The sequence below is a fragment of the Lissotriton helveticus genome, chromosome 1_2, assembly GCF_964261635.1.
Source record: "Lissotriton helveticus chromosome 1_2, aLisHel1.1, whole genome shotgun sequence".
Classification (NCBI taxonomy): domain Eukaryota; kingdom Metazoa; phylum Chordata; class Amphibia; order Caudata; family Salamandridae; genus Lissotriton; species Lissotriton helveticus.
In genome coordinates, this window is record NC_136058.1 from 35,213,648 (window position 1) to 35,235,848 (window position 22,201).

A 22,201-nucleotide genomic window follows, 5' to 3' on the forward strand; every position below is an offset into this window, starting at 1 on the left:
CTCATCAGTAATTCGGGTAGGGAACCTTTCCCATGTTGTAATGGCGCTGCCATATAACAATATTCACTATATGGTATTTCCACCCCTCCCCCATCGACCAGTGCCTCTGCGGTGTCATATATCTAATTTGTTTTCGGTTGGAGCCACATACAAGATCTATGATCAAGGTATCCGGTGTTCTAAAATAAATTGACGGCATCTTATAGAATGAGTTCTGTAGGTTATACATCCAATGTGGGAGATTCAGGAAGCTATCAGGAGTATTTGCTAATTTAATTGCCAGATATCTGGGAGCCGTTGTGGTCCATTGCATCCCCAAGTCAGGAAGGTCATCTGCCGGCCGTTCCGCTAACCTACCTATAGGTATCAGCTTAGATTTGGTTTGATTCTTGCAGAGGCCTGACGCCTCACCAAATTCCGTAAGGATTATCAACAGCAAAGGAACCGAACTTCTAGGTTGTTTGCAATATATAAGAGTGTCATCGGCATACTGGAGACCACATGTTCACATGTTCTATATCCCCCACTGTAATCCCCCAGTCTTTTAGTCGGCAGCAAAGTGCTACCGCCAGTGGCTCCAATGCCATTGCAAATAAGAGAGGTGACAGGGGACAGCCCTGCCTGGTCCCCATTTCATTTTTAAACGGATTGTCCTGGAAATTCTACTCCCCGTCTTAATCCTGGCGGACGGGGATGTATACAACAGTGCAACCCATTGGAGAAAGCACGTGCCCACCCCCATTTTTCATAAAGTGGCCCAAACATACGACCAAGCCACAGAATCAAATGCCTGTTAGATATCTAATAAGGTTACCGCATAGTCTTCGGTCTTTAAACACAGGTTGTGCCATACCTGTGCCAACCATCGTAAATTAAATAGGGTGCTGCACCGTGGAATAAATCCTGCCTGGTCTGGGTGGAAAAAATAAGACATGTGAGGGAGCAGTCTATCTGCCAGAATGCCACTCAGAATCTTAACATCAATATTGAGCAGCGAGATCAGCCTATATGTACCTGAGGGTACCTATCCTGTTTAGGGATCATTTTCACCAAAGCCTCTTGCATAGAGTCTGGCAGCACTAGTCATTGTAGGGTTTCATTATATACCTCCAATAACTGATCCACTAGTTGTGGAGCGAATTTTTGGTAGAATTCTGTAGGGAAACCATTGTTCCCAGGCGACTTATCTGACTTTAATCGCTTAATAGCACCCAGCACCTCTTCTTTCAAACTTGGGGCTCCTATACTTTCCGTTGTCTCCTGATCCAATTTGGGCAATTCGACTGCATCCAGAAATCCCGCTATAGTCGATCCTCCCGTCCCCCCCACCACTGTACACCTTCTCTAAATGAGTCACAAATACTTCCAAGATCCCCACCTGCGACTGGAGTACTTGCAGTATCGGCTCCTTGGGTGTTCCTAGCTACAGTAGCCTAGCCAGCATGGACCCAGATTTATCACCCTCTCTATGGAGTCTCTGTCTGTATACCTTATAGTCATATTTTTCTAATCGTTTCCATGCCTCCAGCAGTTCAGTTCGGGTCTCACACCACTCCTCTCTCCTCTGTGGGGACCCAAGTAGTAGTGCCTCTAGCTTGGTCAGTCTGCATTCCTGCACTACAATGTCCCTCTCTAACTGTTGCCTGACTCCATATGTTGTATGTATGTAAACACCTCTAAGGACCGCCTTCGTGGCATCCCCTTCATGGGCCCTATGCAATGCTAGCCCCCAATATTGCTCAAAGTATTTGGTGAATGCGGTTGACACCGCCTTCGCAAAGGGGGGCTCCAATAATGCCTCTGCCTGAAGCCACCATGTAGGGATAGCAGCTCTGGGTCTCTGGCCCTCAAGCTGCCCAAAACCGGTGAATGGTCCAATATATACCGTGCTTAGTATGTTATCCCCTGCACCTCCCGAGCCAGGTCCGAGGTTAGGATGCAATAGTCTAAACGATTAAATGTATTAGTTGCGGGGATGTGGCATGAGAATACCCTCTGTCCCGAATGTCAGTCCCTCTCTACATCTGAGTTGCAATTCCCTCATTATGTCAATCAGGGTGTCTGTCATGCATGGTTTGTTTAACCGGGGAGGCTCCCGATCCAGAGTTCCATTCAGCTTCAATCAAAATCCCCCAACATTAATGTTGATTCTACAAGATAGGGTGCAGCGGCTGTTACTACCGAGGAAAAGATATTCAGGCAATCAATATTGGGGGCATAAACATTAATAATGCACATTTCCCTCCCCTCCATTGATCCATGAAGGATCACGTACCTATCCTCTGGGTCCACCACGTGATGTAGATATTTAAAAGGAAGTTCCGGTGCCACCCAAATAAGAACACCCCTAGCAAATCCTGAATATGATGTAGCATACATTTGTCCACACCATATGCGTTTAATCCATGGAATTGAATCTCCCCATACATAGGTTTCCTGCAAACACGCAATCGCTACCTTGTACCTTCTCAAATATGCATATACTCTCCTACATTTCACAAAGGCCACCAACCCCTGAACATTCCAAGTAAGTACCTTCATAGCTATGTTCGCCATAATCCAGGAATTGCCTTACCCCCACATCCCCTCCCTCCCGGTTCTGATCTTCTGCCAATTGCCATATGGGTTGATCCCTGTTCACAAACACTCTGAGCAGATCGTCCTCTTTCTTATAATGCATCCGATGTGCCCTAACATAAAAAAACAAAATGAACCCCCAACTTCCCCCACCCCTTGGGCAACCCGGCGGCCCTCCCCTCACTCCTCTCCTGCCGGGGCAGGGCTCACCTTATCCACCCCATACCTCCCTTGTGAAATCTTACAAATCAACAATAATTGTGGCTCCAGTCACGATTCAATTCAAAACTGCGTTTGTTTCTTCTACATATGGTAGGAGCCAATACTTTACTTCTTCATAAACTCCAAGCGGCCAAACGACCAACCGGGTGCGAGGATGATCCTCCAGCTCCCAGAACGTGGCTCGATCCCTATGGGGCGCATGGAGGACCCCCCCACCAGCACACAGCCAGATAGTTTAATAACACATCTACCTACATTTTACAGACTACTTATATGCGGCATCTCAGACACCCAGCCAACACTTCAATAATAATACAGACCCCTTTCATCACGCTGCTTCATTAAACAACAAAGAATCCAGCACTCTATTTTGAGAGCCCTCTACGGAGTTCGGCATCCATTCCACCTACAATGTTCCATCTGGGCGTACCCGGATCCTACCCGGGCTGTCATCGCAATCTGCATGTGACTTCTGGGCCGTCTGGGACCTCTTCCCCTCTCTCCCTCCTATATGCCAGGACCCACCTGAACCCATCTGCAGTGCCAAGCAGGAGTCCGACAGGTCTGTCTCATCCAGCCACTCCGATGCCTCCTCCTCTGATTGAAAGAACAGAGCCTTTCCTTTATGTTCCACCCTGAGTTTTGCAGGATACAGCAGGCTATATTTCAGTCCCGATTCCCACAGTTGTTTCTTCACTGCTAAGAAAGATTGTCTTTGCTCCTGCATTCACTGCGTATAATCCGGGAAGATTGTGATCGAGTGGCCCTGGTAGGTCATCTGGCTCTTCGCCCTGGTGCTTTGCAGGATGATATCCCGGTGTTTGTAATTAAAAAATTGTGCTATGATGGCTCTTGAGGGGGCCCCTAGTTGCGGCTGTGGGCCCAGTGCTCTGTGCGCCCTTTCAATATTGAAGAATTTGGAGAGTCTTGTGGGGGCCAGCTCTTACACTATCCAATTTTCCCAAAAACAGATCGGCTGAAGGGCCTTCTCCCTATTCAGGAAAACCTAAAAATCTCAGGTTATTCCTTCTTGTCCTCCCTTCCGCATCCTCCGCTCGATTATCTAGCTGTAGAACTCTTTGCTGGAGCTTAACCACTGTGTCCCTTAGAGATTGAACCTCCTGCTTAATAGTGTCCACATTCTGCACGTGACGGTAACTCTATCTGACACGTTACGCAAATCGGCCCTTAGTAGGTTAACGTCTATTTTCACGGCATCGATCCTGTGGACCATATCCTCCTCTGAGGAGTGGGTTGCCTCCATTATGTCTGCCACCGTAGGGTTCGTGTCTGTCATTCCCGGGGCATCATCTTGTTGATCAGGCTGCTGCACCGCCGCCCCCGCTGACTCTGCCAGGCATGGATGCGCATAATTGCAGATTTTATTAGACTGAACTTTTGCTGCCTTGTCTTTCACCATCTTGAGGTCCCCATGGGGTGAGGCGCACTCTCCCAGGACAAGTTGTGTCAGTCTTCCTCTCGCGCGATGTGTCAGACTTCCTTAGTACATACTGTACCCCATCCTAGTAGTAGGACGCCCCAGGGATCCGGTCCGCCGGACTTCATTCAGGCCGCACATGCAGCGGGGCCCCGGTAACCCCCCGCTCTGCATTCAGCACGCCACGCATCTCCAACAGGGCCAGCACTGACTAGCACCCTATTCTAGGATACAGAGGCCACTCCTTTCGCTCCCTTCATCTCACTCAGGTTTTGGGCTTAATCGACTGCCAGCTTTTCAAGAGTGGCTCTAGTGTCATAGGAATCAATCCTTTATTACAGTGTTCTTTGGGTGATACTTTTTTTGTTTGTTTTTCTCTTCCTTCCCCCTCTCTTTTTCGCTGGTGGGGGTCTCCTTCCACATCCAGTGCTACATGCTGCAGTCAACCCCCCATGTGGCCCTCATTATCTTTTGGGACCGGGCCTCCACACTCCCCCCCGGTGCCAGGACCAACTTATGTGCAGTGCAAATGTCCGCCGCAACAGTCTGTGTTAACGGGGGGATCGGCGGGGGCACCGATCCCCCTCAAGACACTCACCAAAGAGAGATCCTCGGCCCCAGGTCCCATAGCTCCACTCCGCATCTGCCGGGTCGCTCGATGCAGATGCCTCACCCCCAACAGGCGCTTCCCGATCGGCGTTCTTCCTCGGGATCAGCCTACTCGCTCAGTCCTGTGGCGCCGGTCAGATGGGTGGCCCTGCTCCATAATTCCCCTAGACTTCCCCGCCGGACTCGTCCCTGCTCCAAATGCAGCAATGGGCGCCAGGTCCTGGGCCCTGTCGCTCCCAGCAGGTATGAAGGTAAGATGGTGCCGCTCACCATCAGGAGCCTCCATCACAGGGTTTCTCAGCTGTTTCTGCTGCTTTGCGCCAGCCGCTCCGTTCTCAGTTAGCTTCTGGGGTGTCCACCCCTCGCCTTCGCCCCACGGGGGGCTTATCAGGCAGGTATGTGTGGAGGATGTCAATTTTACTCCACGCTGTTACATTTGTACCTGGATGTGCAAACCACAGTACAAAGCGATTACCTGAGTGCGCCTGGGTTCAAAAGAAGAAGCATTCCACGTGCTCTCCATCATTTCATAGTTGGACTGTTGCTAGGTGCCCTTGCTACCTGAGTCCTTCTGGTGCTTCAGCTCTTGTATCAAGCTGGAGAGGTTTTCCGCAAGTCTTGCAGGGTGCAAAGATCAGTAGCGGAAATTCAGTATTCTGTGCAGCACGCAGGATGTCAGACTTTGGGGTTCTTCTTCATACTTGAACAAATTCCACGATCTCATGAAAAACGGCAGAAATAAACCTAATATAGAGCCCTTTCCACAATGCTGGTCTGTCCATTGAGGATGTCTGGATTTTCCAGTCCAAGATGTTGCAGAGCCTTTTTTTAATTCAGTTCCTTTGTAAGGCATATGTGAAAGAGGTTTGCGAGAGGGAGATACCCGCTTTTCGTTCCCTGATTTTGTGTTGCACCTGCTCCCCATGCTACTATTTTTGTCCATTCTTCTCTTGGCATAGATTGGCTCTGTTCTTCTTTTTGATCTCAGGAGGAGATGTTTGACTTTCCCAAGGCTATCATCACCCTAATTTATGAATTACAAAATTGAGAAATTAGGTGTTCTCCCCTTTGTGGACTATTCTTTCTAACTGTGACTAAGATCTTTTCACAACTGTTATGTGCAGATTGGCACGATGGCTAATGAGAGGACTCGCCATTACCTTCAGCAATCTAGCAGGGTATTCAACAGACTTTTGCAGCATCCATTCCTTGACACATATTCATCAACCATCATGATGCATTTTTCAAAAACTATATGTATGGCTCTTTGCAGACCAATGGATACTCATTGCCAATTCTCAACAACTTTGTCAACATTTTTTGTACCAACTCTTCCTCATGTGGGTTAAACATGTGCTTTCACCAAAGATTTTAGGCATTTTTAGGAATCTGAAGCCAAATTTTACAGTTAACACAGACAAATTGTTTACCTCTAATTTGAATGTGTACCTTAATGAGGGCAAAGAGAAAATATCAAAAAACAAATAAGGTACTAATCATGCAGACTCCTGAAAGCTCTCACATTACATATCCAGAGGGGGACTTTAGAATGTAATGTTCATGCCAACATTTTTCCTAATTTACATCATTATTCACACAAGGAGCCAGAAGGAAAACATTTCACCGTTAGTTTTATACTAAATCAATCACATGCTTACAGCCAAACAGTTGGTTGAAACCAATTCCCTATTTTATGTGTCAGTTTTTTATTTAAATAATAAAGTTTCAAAATTCCAATGACTGCTATGATAATTTGAAGTGCAGTGTGGTCCATGTCTCTGTTATGGTTGAAGATGTGTGTTTTATGAAGCGTAAAATTGCATCTATGTCATTGTGAGAAATTAGGCTGTTGATTTACTGGGGTGTGAGCCCTGGTCAAGCAGCAACCACAATCCTTGTCAGGGTGAGGCACAAGACAATCCTAAATTAACCTCTGCTCAGCCCTCTGGTAGCTTGGCACAGAGCAGTGTGTAAATTATTTTTGGAACTCTTCAAAGAGTAATAAAGTGAAAACACCAGAAAAAACACCAGAAAAAAAGGATCTCACACCAAGTTAGCAAAATAGACCTTTCTTTAATAAATAGAACACGACCAAAATTACAAAGATCAAATCAGTATAATCAGAGATATGCAATTTTAAATATTTTTGTAGAAATAGCCCCAAAGTACAAAGCGCCAATTGTGGATAGCTGGTTGCACCATATGATGACAAAGTCACAACAGACCCAGTTAGGCCAGTGGAATAAAGTACCTTATATCCTGGTTTGCAGAGTGTTGAGAGGATATGTGTTGAAGATGTGTCATGCAGCCGGAGCGATGCGTCCGTTCCAAAATGTGGCGTGCCTGCGATGCGAGGGCCTGCATCATCATCAAGGATCCTGTCGTCAAAGCGTGCAATACGAAGTTAGTTGTTGAGGATGTGGCCTGCAGTCGGGTGATGCGCTGGTCTCGGAGAGATGACAGACTGCAATGTGGAGTTTGTCTTTGTCAAGGCTTCCATCGACTAGGGATGCAAATGCCTGCTCTGAAGATATGGCGCACAGTTGTGGTTCTGAAGGCTTTGCGGTCTGAAGTGGCATTGTTGTTTTTTGCGATGGGTCCAAGCAGCAGCAGAGATGCGTTGGTCCTGCTCGGGTTTGCGCTGCACATCAGAGAAGATGCGTCGATTGTGCAGGGTCCAAAGACGCAGGCAGAGCACCTTAAGGATTCAGGACTGAGGTGGCATCACTTGGCAGTGTTCACAGATGACAGAGTTCAGATTCAGGTGAAAAGTTGTTGGAAAACTGTTATTTTCCTGAGGCCTCAGATCAGGAGGCTAGCCATCTAACCCTTGGAGTCACTCTGGGATCTGTGTTCAAGGAATGCAGGCTCAGTCCTTCTCACCCAGGCAAGAGGGCAGTAGACAGCAGATCAGAACAGCACGGCTCGGCAGCAATTCTTCAGAGCAGTCATCCAGCAGAGTGGCAGTCCTTTCAGTAGCAGCCTTATTCCTGGCAGAGTATCCACAGGTCCAGACGGGTACTGAATAGTTTGTGTCTGAGGTCCAGTATTTATACACAGTTGTGCCTTTGAAGTGGGGAGAAACTTCTAGAGGCTTGTTTTTGAAGTTTACAGGTGCCCTGCCTTCATGGTCCTGACTCCATACTAACTACAGGGGGTATGCAGCACTTTGAGTGGAGACAGGACACAGTCTTTTCAGGTTCAAGTGTAGCTGGGCCCAGCTCCTCCCTTCCATCCTGCCAGTGATAGCTCATCCAGTCACTCCTACCCTTCCCATTGTGTATGGCTGTCTAGGAGGATTACACAAAACCCAACCGTCTCCCACACCCAGTCAGATGACCCAAAGGCAGACTGCAGGCACCAGATGGCTAAGTCAAGAACATTCCAACTTTTTAAAAGTGGCATTTTCAGAACTGCAATTTAAAATCCACTTCGCCATAAGTTAGTATTTTAAACTGTGATTCCAGAGATACCCAACATGAACTGGTTACCTATTCCCATTTGGACATTGCACTTATAAAATGCAATAAGTCATCTCCAATGTAATCCTATGGGAGAGGTAGGCCTTACAGCAGTTAAAGAAAATATGAAGAGTTTTTCACTACCGGGACATGTAAAATTCAAAAGTACATGGCCTACGTTTTAGATACATTGTGCCATGGACACAGGTAGGGCCCCTTTACTAGGGACTTACAAGTAAATTAAATTTGCCAATTAGGTTTAAGCCAATTCAACTTGTTTTATGGAGAGAGCACAATCACCCTAGCACTAGTTAGCAGTGGTATAGTGTGCAGAGTCCTAAATCACGGAGGGCTGAAGGCAAACAGGTTAGGGGAAACCATACCTAGGATGCCAGGTCCAGCAGTTAAGCAGCTTGTAAATACATTTTTAAATTGTTATACTTCTCCACTTGTGACAAGCTCATTCAGAGGCATCTGCAACAGGGCCTAAAGTTACAAAGGGAATTGGGATGGAGAAATGCAAGTGGTGATTGGAAAGGGAGAAAGTTAAAAACATAGAAGATGGGGGAAGGTAAAAAGCAAATTTGGTGGAAGAGGTGAGGGAAAGGACATTCTATATGTTGAAACTAAATGATAAATGCAATAACAATGAATTGTATGGCAGAGAACCATGCATAATGAACATCACCATTCCATTTTCATCACGAACACATGATGTCACAAAATGGAGGTGGCAGGATCATTTCCTGCAAATAATAAATAGCCTGGCTGGGTCAGATAATTGGTGGAGACGGTTAGGCATGTTTGGGTATAGAAAAGAATGTAGAGTTTGAAGGTCTCAGCTGTGTGGCTGCATAGTATTTTTGGTTCCATCTCATGTGTAGATGGTGTTGTGTTTAACAGTAATTTAAGAGTAATGCAAATCACATTGTATTTGATCTGGTATGTTGTGAGTAAAACAAGCTTACAAGCCTGGTTTTTCATGATTGGAGGGCTTTTGATTAAAGATTAGTTGGACCACCTTGTTTTTGGATGAGTCTGAGTTTGGTGGTGATTCGGAAGGACAAAAGAGGATGCGAGAAGATGGATTATTAGTTGGATGGATTGTAGTCCACCACAAATATTAACGTATATATTCTTGTTAGGTCCAGTAATTTAAACCTGAGCTCAACACCTGATGACTCAAAGCAGACAAGCTTAATGTAAGAAAATGTGTAAAGCATGTAGAAGTTCCAAAACTGTCAAAAAAATCTAAAAAACAACAGAATATAAACACCACTCCAATTTATAAAAATAGCTAATAGTTTATGAACAAAACAAAACCCCAAAATGACGAAAAGCCAATAAGGGTAACAGGGGATATTAATTGTTTAATTAAAATTGTGCCATAAAGCATTAAGCAGCAACTACGGTCATCTGTTTCCCATTGACGGGGACCTTTGCTTGATTTAAGGAAAATCTCAATGGATGGCAGGTCTGATACCTTCCAACTTAGGGGCCGATTCCGATTCGGGTCGGAAGGGCTCCGGCTCTGTCCCGACTGGATTCCATTCCAACCGAGCCATTCCGATGGGCTCGGTCAGAATGGAATCCGACTCGGATTTTCGGATAGCCTACGACGGGCTCGGAGAGCCCGTGTGCCATCCGGAAATCCTCCAGCACTCCCCCGGTTGCCTCTTTACGACCGAGGGAGTACGATGGCAGTTTTTCACTGCCTTTTCGTGCCGGTCTGTCCGGCACAAAAAGGCAGTAGAAAACTGTCTTTGCGGGCCCCAGCAGGGCCCCCATGGGTGCAAGACTGCTGAATGGCAGCCTGGGGGCACCTATAGTGCCCCTCTGTGGATCCGTGCACTCGGTGGCAGGCACATTGGGGTGCCGGCCACAGGGTGAAGGGATGAACTGCACCCCTGCTTTACTCAATGAAGGCATGCATTCTGCTCGGAATGCATGCCTGCATTGTGAACTATACGAATACGACCGAACCCTGTTCGGTCGCATCGTATTAGCAGGGCCGTAACCCACAACAGCAGGTCGGTGGGTTACTGCTCCTGACCGATGTCGGACCTAGGTCCGTCCGACATCGGAATCGGCCCCTAAGTCTCTGAAATGGGAGACAAAAACCCTCGGTAAGGCAGGCAGCAGGCTGTGGCCAAGAAGGGCTTCATGAGGGCGAACAGCTGTTAGATGAGATCATGGGGAAGCCATTGACTTTTGGTGGGAAAGTTCCAAGTTGAAGAAATTCAAAATTCACGACCAAGGAAGGACCCTCCCTGGCCGGATACTATTGTTGCATTCATCTGGTGAATATTCCTGTGTTCGAAGTTAGTAAATTTTTTTTAGCTCAGATTCCTCCACCAGGGCAAGGCTAAAAGCTATAGTAGAACGGGGTCCACAAGGCCAGACAGCCTCTCATGACGCCTCGCTGAAATGAATTTGCTGCTGCAGAAAAAGCTCTAAGTGGTAACAACTTGAATCTCTGGTCCAGTTGCAACACACCTTTGTGCAAGTGGTACAGAAGTAATACCAGCTCATAAACCAGTTACGTCTCTTAGCACTCATCGCTGCTTGTCTTTGACTGTGCACAGCTCTTCGCTCCCTTTTGCTCGGTTTGTGCTATAAAAATACTACAAATATACACATATACAACAGAGCCCAGAAGAACACCACAGGACGAAGGATGAATGCAAGTTAACAAGAAACCGATCATACTTGCTGGCTGCGGCTTGGGAGTAATGAAGAGATCTTAGCTTGTCTTGCTTAGTCAATCTCTTAAGTTGATCAGCTGCACTCTGTGGCCAGCTCTCTGTATGGCTGCCAACAGATGACTGAGGCCAGATCTCTATAATTCTACCAATAGATAAAGAAGGATGAAGATTGCTGGTTGATGTTTTTCAGTTTCTCCCACTGATCCCTCGCAATGAGAAGAGAGGGTTAAGAGTTGTGTGATGAAATGCATCTTCATAAATACTTGCCCGAGCGCGGTTTGGCCTGCACCATGTGGGGAGTGTCTTCCAGTCACTCTCCCTGCCAATTAGAAATTCTTTTGAAATATGATGCAAATTGGTTGGGATGTGCCTTTTCTAGTTTGACAATATTGCAATGAACCCCAACATCAATGTATCAACAGTGTTAAGCTGTGGTAATGAGACAATTGCCAATACTCCATTCAGAAAAACACTGGAAACAACTTTTTATGAAAATAATGTTGCTCTGTGAATAGACAGCTTAACAGCCATCTCATTCACATGAATGTGACATCACATAGAAGAGTTAGTGAGTACATGGTGTTGTGTTGTAAAGTAAAGCATGATACCAGTGAGTTCAACTGTTTTCCAAAGTCAGTACATGACTTTTCATGCCTAGAGGAGCATATGTGTGTTTGTCGGAGTGAAAAGGTGTAATGTAAAGGTCCAAACCAGTATTTGTATGTGAATAGCATTTCAACAGAACGTCTGTACATACATCAAAGAATGTGGTACCTGTCAACTAGCATTAATAGGATTTATGTAAGCTGTGTTTGTGCATAGAAAAAGGGAATAGGAATGCTAGTGAGAGAGGGGGCAGCATGTAAAACACTACATAGCATGACACAGTCTAAATACTACACAATATTGTAACACCTCACAATGTATTTGATGGTTGTCATATTAGGCAGGGTAGAATGAGGCCTCAGTGCAAGACCTCCTCGCATAGGAGGTGTTCTGGGTAGCAATTTTGAATCAGTGTGCTGTGACTATCACTATCAGGTCCGAGTGTAAGTCCTAAGGTAAGCTGTTCCAATTAAGGGTGGCTGCCCTTCAAATGAAAGAAATCTTTAGACCTCACAATGATGTTAGGAGTGCTGGAATTGTGGATTGGGTGCAAAAGGGGTTAAAGATAGTTGTTGCACTGCAGGGGAGCTCTGATGCCATGCTGTTGTGCCAACAGCTGAGCCCTTAGCCCTTTAGTGGTCTCCTGCCTGTGCGCCAAAGGACTGAAAAAGTTTGACTGTCTTATTTGCCCTGTCTTGCTTGCTTCTCTTTAGTGGTATTTGCAGATGATATAACTAGGGACAAAGGTTGCTGCTAATCGGCAATGTGTTTATGTAACAAGGGAACCTAATTGTAATGGTCAGGGACCTTGGGTAGTAGTATGTTACAATTACAAAATAGTCCCTGACAGGGGAGATTCAAATAGAAAACAATGAATATAGGCCTGAAATCAGTGCTATATTAAAGCTGTCCAGCTGGATAGAAAATGTAATAATGTATCAAATCACATAAAACACAAGAATAAAGTGGGACACAATCCTGCGTCCAACGCAACATATGTAACAAAGACACAAATGAACAGAAATTTACAAATTCAGAAAAAGGCTCATGCAAGACAAAAAATGCTTGATACTTGTATAAATAAATGCAACAAGCAAACAATATGTAGAGACACCTTTACACATCACTAATGAATTCAATTGCTTTTACGGTGCATATAAGCTCAACAACGTTTCGATCCCATACAAACAATATTGGGATCATCATCAGGACGTAGAAATGACATGCCTGAGGGAATTTTAGCCTGAAAGACAATAGTGAAAGGTAGAGGGAACAAAAGAAAAATAAGTAGATCAGAAAGACTTTAGAAAAAATGGACTGTAACAAAGTGCTAGTGAGAGACAAAGGTGGTACAATCTCTTCCATCCAGACATCGTGTGCTAGGTGTTGATACAGTACACATGCTGGGTGAAAATTGGTAAGAAACAATGATCTCAAGGTGCAGCAATGGATACTGCATGGGTGCTACGGGTGAAATGGCAGCCTTGCATACAAGTGCTATAATAGCGTGAGTTGTGATGGACTAAGTTGGTTCTAGCGTAGCTTACCAGGCGTAATAGCAGGGGGCAAGCAATGAGGCAATCACGATAATGCTAGGAAGGGATTACTGCAAAAAAGATAGTGAAAGTACAGATAGGTAAGATATTATGATGAAGGTGGTCAAGCTATGCCCTTCTTACTCCTCAGTGGGTTTTTTCCAATTCTGCTGGGCCCAGAGCGCAAAGGATGGACATCTCTCTAGATGTTCCTTAACCCCTTGGCCACAGTGTTAATTCCGCTGCGGCGCTGGGGAGGTGTGGGGGGTGAGCGCGGCTCCGCCATGCCATGACGGAACCACACCGTCATGAGTCACGGGGGAGCTGTGCTCATGATGGAGTGGTTCTGTCACGACTCCGCCGACTCACTAATTCACCCGCACAGGTGGGGAATCAGTGCCGCGTGGGGTGGAGCGGCCGCAGCATGACGGAACCACGCCGTCATGTGCACACGCCGCTCGTGGCTCATGACGGCGAGGTTCCGTTATGCGCAGGGAAGGGGTTAACTTCCCATGCAAAGCTATGTATGCACAATCAGGAAGGGGATTGTTCTAGCTGGACTTTGCATTCAGCACTGAGGACTTTGGCATGTTATTCTAACAGGGAGAAGCAAAATGAACTCTACTGTCATTATCTGATATACACCAGACCCCATGGTGCTAAATGTCCTTGGGCCTGATTACGAGACAGGCGGTCTGAGGATCGCCAGTATCGCAAGGGCACGACGGTGGTAGTCACCGCCAAGCATATTATAACTTTCCTCACTGCCAATGAGGTTCTTCCTCCATGTAACTGCTGGCGGTAAGGAATGAAAGGGGGCACTACAGGGCCCCCTCTTGCCCCTGGGCACGGAGGTGCCTGCAGGGGGGCACATGTTGTGCTCCCCTGTAGATTTGCACCCCCAGTTCCTGCACGGGAAGGAATGAACAACATGGTGCATTCCTTCTCATGCAGAACCGTGCACTGGCAGTCCCGTGGCAGTGCTGTTTAAGGCTCACACTGAGCTTTTATACAGCACAGCAGCAGGACCACTGTCTCCAAATTACTTGCAATCTTGCGGTTAGGTGGCAGCGACTCTTGGCGTTGTGAGGGCACGGTGTGGCGTGCCACCCTCTCCCGCACTGCCAAAAGTTGTAATCCGGCCTTTATTTTGAATGATAAACATTTCTATGTGTTGCATCTCACTTAAATGTATTTACAGACTATAATTTATGGTACAGAACTGATTCTGTTTTCTTATGTGCATATATGCCTAGTAAAAGATATTTGATGTGTTCATGCTTTTCACGTATTGAGTGCGCAAACAGTGTTAAAGATTGAACACCCTTGGTGCTCCTATATCTTGTCCGTCTTCTTGAAACCAACTAGATATGAAAGCCAACACAACTGGCCATGAAGCAGAAATCATTTTTACATTGCACAAACTGTATTAAATAATTTGAATGGCTAGTTTATACATGGTTATTTGGGCCCTGGTCCTGAGTGATTCTAAATGTTCAAGCCCTCTCTGAATTTGACCACCTGTAGAGTTTGTCTTTTGATTCTCATGAGCTCTCCTTGTTGTTTGGTGCTAGTTTGAGGTTTCTGAATTTCTCTTTTTCCACTTCTTGCATATACTCTGGGATGTTGGGCGTCCTCCATATTCTGTCATTTCCTCCAGTGTTAGTGTTTTTCTTTGTGTTTTTGTTTTGTTTGTGATTGGAGACATGGTCTTGCACACCCATATTTTGTACACTGGAATTCAGGATCAAGGCATTAATCTGTGCCGGTCCATGGGGCCCTTTTCTTATGGTGTACATCATGAGGTGCCTGTTGATATCTGTCATTGGGCTCCTCCTGATATGCTACCTGAGGTATTATTCCATGATATTCCCAAGGAGCCTTTCAGGGCTTTTGCACTATGAATCTCTTTAGGGTGCTTTAACTAGAGTAGCATTTTCAAAGGTGCTAGGTGCTCCATGTAACCTTAGGAATACATGAGATGTTGAGACCGCCTTGTATGTGGTGCCCTCAGATTCCCTGCATCAGGCTGTACCCATCAGTGTGGTTTGCTTTCAAAAGGCTCTGCATCACATGCACACAAGGATTTTTTTTGTGGATGGTCCCCATAAGGGCTCTTGAGCCCTATGCTAACCGTCAAAAGGGTGATACAATGACCCACATACTATACCATACCATATCATACAATGTAGCATACCATACCATACCATACCACGTAGCATACCATACCAAACTATGCACATTTTTAGAGCCTCACAAGACTCTAAAATGGCACCCATGTGCAGAGTAACAGACAAAGGATGTATATCAACCTCAAAGGCCTCCCAAGTGGTGTGCTGCCTGGTTGCTTTTTGAACTGTTAACTCACTCTTAGAGTTGTGTGCTTGGCCCTGTTGTATCCCCTCCTTGTGGCTTTGCCTTATTGTTTTGTGGCAGGTCAGAGACCCACTGCAATTCGGGCCCCTTTAACCACTTGCCTGCGGGGCTAATTCCCCCGCTGTGCTGGGGGGAGCGCACAACGCCCCGGTGCTCAGCCACGGTGGCCGTGTGCTCATGACGAGCTGAGCTCGTCGTGGCCACACCCGTTTCTTCAGAACGTTCAGCACAGCGGGGAAATTAGCCCCGTGTGCCAGCGTTCTGACCGTTATGACGAGCTGAGCTTGTCATGAGCACATGGCCACCGTGGCTCATGACGAGCTGAGCTTATCATGAGCATGGGAGGGGTTAATTGGCATGGTGGTACATTTCCAATCAGGATCTGAGTGGTTCCCAGAGCACTTGATTAGGCAGAGTGTCAACACTTGACCCTGGGAGTGTTGAATATTTCTATATGCTTCTGACAGGAATGCAATCAACTCTAAGGCTCGGGAAACTTTCCCATGATCTCAGAGTGCTATGAGTCTCAAATCAGTGGTTTACGGCAGTTAGCCAGGTAGTGAGTAGAACTCCATCAGTCAGCAGTAGGTATGAATGGGTTAGTAGGGATATCTGTCAAGGTAAGTGTCCATTGAGGGCCAGACCTTTAAGGTTGAAATTCAAGGCCCGATGGGAGGAGTGCAAGTCTTAGGCATCAGATCAACACGGTTATGAACTTTGGGGTCGGAAAGTGACATTAATCAAAAGCTGTTGAGAATAGGTGAGTCTTTAGATGTTTTCTGAACTTGGCATAGTTGTCTTGTATCCAAGGGCAAAGAGCACCGCAGGGTGCAATCCTAAACCTGTAAATGACATCCACCAAATTTCTTGTATATTTTTTGAGGTAGTTGTGTGCAAGGCAGTGTAGTGCCTTATGTGATGTGCAGAGAGTCTTGAAGGTTGATCTCTTTTATTTCAGAGCCAGTGGGGGGAGTTTAGGACAGGTGTGATGTTGTCTTGCCTCTTCAGACTGAGCAATAGGCAGACAGCAATGGTTTGGAGTCATGAAAAATTAGCAGTGATCATGTTAGGAGAAAGCGCGTGTAATGGTTGTTACAGTATTCCAAATAGGATAATATTACCGCACTGATCATTGAGTCATAACCCATTATTCTCCATCCATTAGTGGACATGGATGAGGCAATGAGACAAGTTAAGGAGTTGGCTGGGTTTGTCATCCAGCATAAGCTAGAGAAGTGTGACATTCACATATATGTGAAAACATGTCTTATGGGAGTTCAAGATGGCAGCGAGGGGGGCCATTCAAATGCTGAAGAGTGAAGGTGACAGAGCAGAGCTTTCGGAAACTCCTCAGTGGATATTTGCGGTCTTCTCCCAGTTTCACTTGATGGGAATGGCCAGCGACAAGGACACAAACTAGGACATGCATTGCCTGTTACATGAGTACAGGTGAACAGTTGTTCAAGCAAGATATTATGGTCTATGGTAACAAAGGTTGTTGAGAGGTCCAAAAGGGATTTTGTTGTTTCCCCTGAGTGATAGGAATGCTACTCGACAGGTGTGAGCACTAGGATCTCTCTTCCATCCTAGAAGTTCTACTTTCCCTATTAGGTTTTTCTTTCACAGGAATGTGGGAATAGCTATTACTTTAAATATAAGACATGGGATAGAGATTCCCCTAAACATCATGACTTCACAATAGGGTGCTTGACCTCGACCATTGTCCGGCATTTAGGAGAAAATGGAGAGGTCAGGGTCTGGTTCTCTAACTGCCTTCAACTTATTCTTCATTTGAAGTGGTACATTTTGATTCTGTCTGAGCAGTCTGTTTTCCACCTCGCATTCCTTTATGGGTTGAGCAAAAAGTCTATCCTGTTCAGGATGGTCTTTCTGTTACAGGTCTCAGAACATGGCCTTTCCTTCTCCTTGGACCTACCTTTTAGCCAAGAAACTGGGCATCTCATGTTGCACAATAACTGAGAAGGATACCTTTACAGATGAAATGGATGCTGTAGGATGTGTGCTAGCTGGAAAACCCCTGGAAATAAGGACATTTGGCAGCCTTCAGGTTCCTTACATGACTTGCATCCTGAGTGAATTTATGACTGTATCTCCCATTTCCTGTAGTGCAGACAATACTGGGTCTTAACAGATACTCTGGGTCTTCTGAGACTCAGTCATTATCATGAACCCTGTTGTTAACACTGAGGGCTCTTGAGCCGGTCCCTCGGTCATGGAGGCTAGTGAGTAATAGTAGAGTGATTCTGGTGTGGCCACATTCTGTTTGTTCCTGGCGAGGCATTTATAAACAGTCACAACTCTTTGTGGGGCCCAAGTTTCTGAGGAGTATTGCTGTCCTTCAATCTGTCTGAAGTACTGTCTGAAGGAACTGTATCCCTCCTGTAAAAGAAGATGGATGACTACCACCTTAGTAGGGTCATTGTGGGGGTGCTCCATGACACCCTGGATGCAAGAAAGTGCACTTTCTCTGTTTAAAGAAGAAAAGGACGACCTTGTGAACTCCAGTTCTTAAAGGTCCAGGGGGAATTTTGTATGCTTTGTATTTGTAAGGCCCTGCTGGAAAACACTGAATTATTAGGTAAAGGTGCAGTGCTAAGAGACTTGGCTTGCAGTCAAGCAAACCAAGATATGTTTTAAACCCTGGATTTTCACTTTTAAAGATAATATTTGTTTAATTCTTCATCTAATTGTATTAAATCTCATTGGTGAGAGAAGGAATAAAGGGCACACAGCCTTATTAGACCTTTCTCTGGCTATTTTTCCTGTATCTTTTCTTATGATCAGGAAAAAATGATAGACTATAGATATGAAATGGCTTGACACTCTTCTGTTTGTTTGTGCTTAGATTAAATAGGATATTATCAATATATGGTAGTATGTTGTTGTCTCCTTATCTTGTTCTGACCCAGCTGATATATAACTGATTGATCATACCGCCTATATGTATCATCTTGTTACCTCGATTTAGGGATTTTGCTGTCATTTTTTGTCAGTCCTATTCCTTGGACCTCTTTTGGGGCCTTCCCTTGGCTGTTCTATCTTGTTCAGGTTTCAGATGTGTGCATTCTTGTATTATAGAGCTAAAACATAAGATGCATCCAAGTGTGAGTGTATATTTATCTGTTAGAGAATTCTGTACATCATGTGCAACTTAATATTTTCACACAGAACACAAAAAATAACGATAAGCATTGGCAATATGTGCACAAATGGCAACCCATAGACAGTCAGGTTTACAATATTATTACCAAAAATGTTAAAAATAGAAATACCCTAAAAGAAAGTCATTTACAATCGTCCCACTAGTCTGAAAGGAGGGGCACTGGAAAAATCAGTAGTCAAGTTACCACAGGGTCTCTTTTGTTGGTCATCTTTAGCCTCCTTCCTTCTGTTCGGGGACCCGCCCACCAGTAGCAAGGGTAGCATTGGAAATAGAGCCAGGAAACAAAATGAGGGCTTCTGAATTGGCAAATCATGAGCCTGGAGCAAGCTGTTTAAGTTACAGTATAAATGGTAATGAGGAAAGACCTGCTAAAATGTCTAGGCAGCAAAAGAACCAAAAAGGCTTCAATGTGATTTTGAACATAACACTAATCGCATATTTTCCTTTATTTTTAGGGCCATTGGATACATCATGTCTGCACTTTTCTACCCGATAATTACCTTCATTCTCATTGCAATATGTATTTCCTATTGGGCTGTGACAGCAGTGTATCCTTTTGGGACCTTTCTTTGGTAACTTTAGACAAAGTACATTTGCTGCTTTAACTTATGAAATATGTGTTCTCTATGTAAGACAATGACTTTTTAAATTATAGAATTTGTCTACAAGGTAAGTAAGTGTATTTAACTTTGTGTATTTTATTCAACATTTTCTCTACACAATCAATGGTGTGGCCTCATGGGAAGGAAGGAGATGGATCATCATAAGCATGTAAGTGATGTCTGATGTTTTGAAGGCTGGGAAGAAATTGCTGACATTGAACATCTGAAAAATTTATTTGAGGATGTGAAATGATAGAGACCTATTCACAAAGTTAAACGTAAATGTGACTGAATCTACACATGCGTGTTTTCTCTATGGGGCATATGTTCAAGCCCCTAGCGCCACCGGTATGTCACTTTTTTTACGCTCCATTGGCGGTGTGCCCTGCACCATATTCACAAAGTGGCATTAATCCAATTTTTGTGGCTTAGTGCCGCTTTGTAAATATGCTTCCCTTTCATGCAGGTATCTGCGTAAAAAGGGTGTGCAATGGGTGTTGCTGTGCGTTTTCCACTACAACACCCATTGCTTTTTAACGCTGCCCCAGATTTACAAGGAGGTGTAAGTCTGTGGCTGTGCCAAAAACGAACGCCATGCAAGAGCAGGCTTTAGAATGGCACATGAGGAGGCATGCTTTTATTTCTCCTAGTTTTAGCTTTTTCTCTGTGTGCTGCAGAATGTAGCATACATAGAAAGTGCAAAAAGCCAGTAAAGATTGTTTATGTGCAGGAAGGGACACCTTCCTGCAGATAAACAATCATTCCCTACAACGCAGGCAGCCTTGCACTATGGTGCAAGGGTGCCTGTGTTGGCGCTCAGCAGCTAATCTTAGCACAAGAGCTAGGGAAAACCCAGGGGTGCTCCGTATTGTAGTAAACATGGGGCATCCTTGTATTTTGAAAGTGTCGGAGCACTGCGCTGCCAAATTTGGGGCTGCTCCGCGCTCCGACATTATGTTGTACATATGCCCCTAAGATCCTACCTCCATTATTTAATACCGAAGGGCGTTGCAATGCCTTTGTGTGGTCATGAGTGGTGCTAGATTTACTCCAGCTCAGAGTTGGAATAGATTTACAACTGATTTGCGACCTTTATGACTGTAGTAACTATATAAGCAGCTCCTTGTGCCAGCTTCCCCTGCAACAGTTCTCCTGTCTATCTTGCCTGCAGTCCACTACCCACTGCTGTTTGTCTACCTGCTGCCCTCTGTTTGTGCCTCCTCTGCTAATTTCTTGCTCTGTTTTCCTTTTCTGCTAATTTTTCTGCCCTCTGTGTTGCCTTTTCTGCTAGTTTTTCTACCCTCTGTTTTGCCTTTCCTGCTCGTTTCTCTGCTCTCCATTTGCCTTTCCTGCTCGTTTTTCTGCTCTCTGTTTGCCCTCTCCTGCTCTGTTTTGGCATTTCTGCTCGTTTTTTGACCTCTGTTTTGGTTTTATCTGCTTGTTTTTCTGCCTTTTCTGCTAATTTCTTCCCTCTTCCAGCCATTTCCCTCCTCCCACCACCCAGCTCCGAGCCCTCTGCCCAGGACCTACATAATAGAAGCTACATAGCCTGTTCTACTTTCTAGCATGTCCATAGTCTGCTACCCTCTACTGCCTGTCTACCTGCTGCCCTCTGCTTAAGCCTCCTCTGCTCGTTTCTTGCTCTGTTTTGCCTTTTCTGCTTGTTTTTCTATCCTCTGTTTTGCCTTTTTCTGCCCTCCATTTTGCCGTTTTCCGCTCATTTTTCTGCCTTTCGTTTTGCCCTCTTTTGCTCTGTTTTGCCTTTTCTGCTAATTTTCGGCCCTCTATTTGCCTTGTTCTGGCTTTGCCTTTTCTGCTCATTTTTCTGCCCTCTCTTTGGCCTTTACTGCTTGTTTTTCTGCCCTCTCTTTTGCCCTCTTCTGCTCTGTTTGGCCTTTTTCTGTTTGTTTTTCTGCCTTCTGTTTTGCCTTTTCTGTTCGTTTCTTCCCTCTTGCAGAAGTTTCCTCGCACCCCAGCGCACAGATACTTCTAGGGTGGAGAGTGCCAAGCTCTACAAATGCTGATTGAAGGCGGTCATTGTGCAAATAAGAAGAGGCTTATCTTTTGTAGGTGGGAGCATGTCACTTCCTAAACCCATCCCTAAACCTCCTTTAACCCTTCTTTCCATTTCCCTTGACTCCTCCTTTTTAGAAGTAAGTACTTCCGAATTTCCAGGAACCACCCTCTGTCCTTCCCACATTCACTGCTAAAATGTATACTTACTTGTGTGTGGAGATTTCTGCAGTGGGGTGCAAATTTCTGCGCATAAAAGAAAAGAGAGGTGGAGTCAAATACCTCCGCGCTTAGGTACTTGAATAGCAATTTGTAGTACATTAATAGTACTAGTGTGGTACTATTAAGGATTCTACGAAATATGATTTGTGACTAGGCTCTTAGTGGTAAGTTGGTTTGTGGTTTAGAGGGACTATAGAAGCAGAAATTTTTGTTTTAGATACAGTGCTACAAAGATACCATACCTAGAATATTGACTCCCAAAATACCAAGAAGGTTAGTATCTATAGGTATATATACATTTACTGTACTTAACTACACATTATTCACTTTGATGATACATATATATGAAGCATATGAATCAGATATTCAGCTGAGTGTAGGTTTTCAGATTCATAGAGCTTCTTCAACTACATATGTCGAGATTCTTGAACATTCAATAACTGCGCTTCCAAAATGTTCTTGAGTCCCCTACTTGGCCAAGTAGTCAATTCCTTGTTCATGAGAAGTGAGTTTGCAGTCAGACACTATACAATTTTCACAGTAATTATAACAACACAAAATGTGGGTGCAGTCAGGGCTACCTCTTTGGAAAAAGGAATTTCCTTTGATAACAACTTAAGCCTTCTAAACAATACAATGAAAATACTGAAT

General features: G+C 45.0%; 1 protein-coding gene across 6 annotated transcripts in view; it reads left to right on the plus strand.

The window, feature by feature from the left end:
* SLC44A5 (solute carrier family 44 member 5) overlaps positions 1–22,201 on the plus strand; it is a 793,737-nt gene that overhangs the window by 657,086 nt on the left and 114,450 nt on the right. For all 6 annotated transcript variants that reach the window (XM_078668567.1, XM_078668577.1, XM_078668593.1 and 3 more), the window contains one exon: positions 19,169–19,261. In XM_078668567.1, the coding sequence (XP_078524693.1) occupies positions 19,169–19,261 (93 nt within the window). The remainder of the gene's footprint in view (positions 1–19,168; positions 19,262–22,201) is intronic.